At 56.1% G+C, this 4,006-nt stretch overlaps 1 protein-coding gene across 1 annotated transcript in view; it reads left to right on the top strand.

Annotated features, from left to right (window-relative positions):
* Window positions 1–384: 384 nt before the first annotated feature.
* The window catches only part of LOC104544663 (chromosome unknown open reading frame, human C10orf12), a 4,452-nt gene continuing 830 nt past the window's right edge, over window positions 385–4,006 (top strand). Inside the window, exon 1 of the mRNA XM_010189588.1 lies at window positions 385–3,995. Within this exon, the coding sequence (XP_010187890.1) occupies window positions 385–3,995 (3,611 nt within the window). The remainder of the gene's footprint in view (window positions 3,996–4,006) is intronic.

Here is a 4,006-nt window from a genome sequence, read left to right as displayed (position 1 = left end):
GTGTCCTGCCAGCAGTGTGCATACATAGGTGTGCATGCTGGGGACTGAAGGGATACCTGCCAGCCCCATCACGGGGGGCTTGATCTCACTTGAAGGTCAGACAAGCGATGCGCCTGAGTGGGAGGAGAAGGGTTATTCCAGTATTGAAACATAAACTTTTATTTTCTGGAACACGTTACTGATTGCTTCTCTCTTTGTCTCTCTAGTGAGGATGCAGCAGAGGCAATAGCAATAGACTCTAACAATCAGCCGAAGTCTCCACTGGAAAAGTTTATGGTCAGACTGTGTACACATCACCAGAAGCAATTCATTCGTGTGCTAAACGACATATACACTGAAGCACAACCAGACTCTGAAGGCCAGCAGTTGTCTGAATCCGAGAGCATGGAGGCCTCTACTTGTGGCTCTGGTTGTAGCCAGCGAAGCACTGAAAATCAGGATAAGGGTGCTACTTGTACTGAATCAAAGCCCCTTTCTTCCTCGGACCCAGGACAGTCGGCGTCCGATGGCCCCCTGCATGTGACAGGACAGGTCCTGAAGCAGCCAATGGAGCTAAAGTCTCTGGACAGAGCAGAGAACTCGAGTCCTGCTTTGAGGAAGGACTCCTCCGAGCTCCCCATCACCAGGCTCCATTCCGCTAGTCCAAAGGATAGCTCCACCCAAGGATACCTCAGCACATTGAACTCTTCCTCTTTGAATTTCCATCATGCTGCCAGGAGCCTGGAAGGACAGCAAGCCGCTGGACACGAGCAAGAAGCTGGTGTCAGAAAGAGTGAGGACAATAAAGAGCAGCTAGCAGGTAAGACTCTCGTGGAAGGTTATATCTCGGTCAAAGTGGCAAATGTGAATGGCAGCGAGGACAGCTTGGACAGCTGTCTGGGGTCCCAAAAGAGCTCTTTCAGAGCTCTGCCGGAAGAGTCCTGGGATCCTGGCTTTGCGGTGGGTCCCCCTCGCAGAGCCGACAAAGAGAACACTTTGCAATGCAGCTCAAAAGCATCTTTGCACCAGGACTTAGACGCAAAAGAACAAGATGCGAGACCAAAGCAAGAAAACCACCTGCATGCCGCAGCCAAGGGCAAGGCCGGCTGCCACCTGCACCCGGCTGACAAAGGCCCGCTCGACAAGGCCATCCCTGCCGGTGCCCCGCCAGCCACCCACCGGACCCCCGGTGGGCACCCCCGTGCCAAGGCAGCCTCCCTCAGATCCACTCGCAAGAGCAAGAAGGCGTCGGGGCTGCGGATCAATGACTATGACAACCAGTGCGACGTGGTCTACATCAGCCAGCCCATCACCGAGTGCCATTTTGAGACCCAGCGGTCGGTCTCATCCCGCAAGACAGCGAGGAAGAGCACCCGCGGGTACTACTTCAACGGGGAGTGCTGCGAGCTCCCGACTGTCCGCACGCTGGTGAAGAGCTCCCGGGTGGAGGAGAGGGGGAGCAGCCCGGCACTGCGAACAGAGACCCTCGTGAGCTCTAAGCCACCCCTTGTGCTCTCGGTGGGGGGGTCTGGGGGTGCAGGACGGGAAGGCGAGAAGAGGGTTTCCCTGAGGCTCATGGCGAAAGGGGCACCAACCAGTCGAGAAACGAAAGAGAGAGCTGAGCTGGGCTCTCTGCATCCCTGGGACACCCGGGCACTGCGGTCAAGGGAAGCCACCATGGCCATGCCCTTCTTCTCCCTCTCTGCTCCACCCAGCCCCCAGAAAGAGGACAGCTTGGCCGGCTTGCCACCTCCCGTCTCCCCTTCTGCCGAAGGAGGGGGGACGAGAGTGGGAGGCACCGTCCCCTGCGAGGCTGGCAGCAGCCTGGGCTCCTGCGGCAGCGGCGGGCAGGCGGTTGATTTTGCTGCCCTTCCCGTCTCAGAAGCACCCAGTGGGGAGGAAGCTTGTCCAGGCTCCGAGGTACAAACTGATCTGGACCTTTCCGCCAGCCTGGAGCTGAAGTCCCCTTTGCAGCCCTCCTCCGCTGCAGACACAGCACCCCTGGCCTACGATGGTGCCGGGGATCCTGCCCAGCTTCCAGACGTAGGGGATGCAGAAGCCTGCGGGCTGTGTCAGGCAGAGCCCTCCCCACACTCTCCAGGCTGGCAGGTTCCCGATGAGCCCTCTGCCACCGTCGATGGGGAGAGCCCCCCAGAGCCCCCTGCTACCTTGCAGTGTGTAGATGTGAACAAAAGCATTGATGCTGAACACGAAGCTGAGTTTTCAGGTATGGTGGGTGACAGCTCTATTGAGCAAGAGGAGGCTGTGCCTGCCAGCACAGACCTCCCCGAAATCTTGGAAGGGGAGGCAATGCAGAATATCAGCCCACCAGGTGAAAAAGACCCTAATGAAGGGAAAACACCACCTGAACCCAACAGCTCAGACACCGCAGGGAAAGACTTTGTCTCTTCCAATGACAGTCTAGACAAGAAGCGAAAGAAGGGCAAGAGAGTGCTTGTGGCATCAGACCGGTGTCTTCGAAGCCAGCAGTCCCAGTCACCCACCGAGGGCAGTGCTGAGGACACTGGTTCTTCCAGCTCTGTGCAGCTTACTTGCCTTCAGATCAAACTCTCCAAGAGCCCTGGAGCCAAGCGGTTTAAGAAGGAAGTGCACCTGGATGGGGCAGCATCCATGCACTTCCCAAACGACTGCTTCCCTGATGCGCTGCTCAAAACCAGCGAGGGGCCGGGCACCAGCCAGGCTCTAGAGAGCATCACTGAGCAGCGGCCGGGCGAGGAGAACGGTGTCACTACCAGACAAACCTATAAAAGCATCTCTGCAAAAGAGACTGTGGCTGAAGAAGAAAATTCCTCTAAAGACAATGCCCCTGCTAACAGCAGCCAAAGTCAACTGTGTGAGATGCTGGAAATCAGTGTCCAGGCTGGTTCCGAGGAGCAAAGCCTTCTCCTCCCTCTGGAGAGCAGTGTGCCTGCAAGTGATGCCGAGCAAGTGGATGTGAAACCAGGCAATGCCAGTGTGAAGGATGAGGAGAGCTCCGACAGTGCCATGGACACGGACAAGCTGGAGAGCTGTGAGTTGTTGGCCAGTTCACCTCTGTGTCCCAGCAGCAGAGGTGGAAGCAAGCATCTTCCAGCAAAAGCTGCAAAGCATAAAAAGGTTGCCTTGCAGTTTTATAACTTGAGACATGCACCTGTAGACACCGCAAAAAAGAGCACACCAGGGAAGGAGTCTATGCAAGCGATCCCCAAACAGAGGGAGGAGTGCAGTTCAGGGAATGATGAATCCCCAACTTTGGAGGACATTGACATAGCTGACAGCAAACCGAAGTTCATGGAGTGGTGTGCTGAAGAGGAGAACCAGGAGCTCATTGCTGAGTTCAACACCCAGTACATGAAGGTTCAGAAGGGCTGGATTCAACTGGAGAAGGAGGTGCAGCCAACCCCCAAGGTAAAGAACAAAGCCGACAAACTGAAAGAGATTTGGAAAAGCAAGAAAAGGACACGGAAAAGTAGAGGGTCGCTGGAAGTGCAGAAGCTTTCTCCTGTCCAGATGCTATTTATGAAGGCCTTTAAGCTGTCTGACATCTGCCAGTGGTTTCTGGAGACGACCGAAACCAGGTCTCTAGTGATCGTGAAGAAACTCAACACGCGTCTCCCAGGGGAGATCCCCCCCATCAAAGTCCCCATGCAGAAATATTCCTCCTCCAGTCTTTATCCCAGCTCGCTGCAAGCTGAACGTTTGAAAAAACACCTCAAGAAGTTTGCTGCCACTACCCCAGCTCGGAATAACCTGAAGAACCAAAAGCTTTGGGCCAAAATTCGGGAGAATGCTGACAAAGCGGAGAATGAAGAAGCCACCGCTCCCAGCCAGACATCTCCCTCCGATGCCAGCCCCGAAGACCTGAGCGAAGACAGAACCATCCAGCCTGCCCCCAGCCTGCCCACGCAGGCCAGCACCAGGATCCTGCGCAAGTACTCCCACCTGCGGGGCAAGCTGCGGGCCCAGCACCGCGCGCTGAAGACGGAAAAGAGAAGTGATGGCCCGGGGGACCACCTGTCCCTGGAGA

Source organism: Mesitornis unicolor, unplaced genomic scaffold (genome assembly GCF_000695765.1).
Source record: "Mesitornis unicolor isolate BGI_N332 unplaced genomic scaffold, ASM69576v1 scaffold16138, whole genome shotgun sequence".
NCBI lineage: Eukaryota > Metazoa > Chordata > Aves > Mesitornithiformes > Mesitornithidae > Mesitornis > Mesitornis unicolor.
The sequence above is the reverse complement of the archived record's forward strand: the minus strand, read 5'-3'. Positions and strand labels throughout refer to the sequence as shown.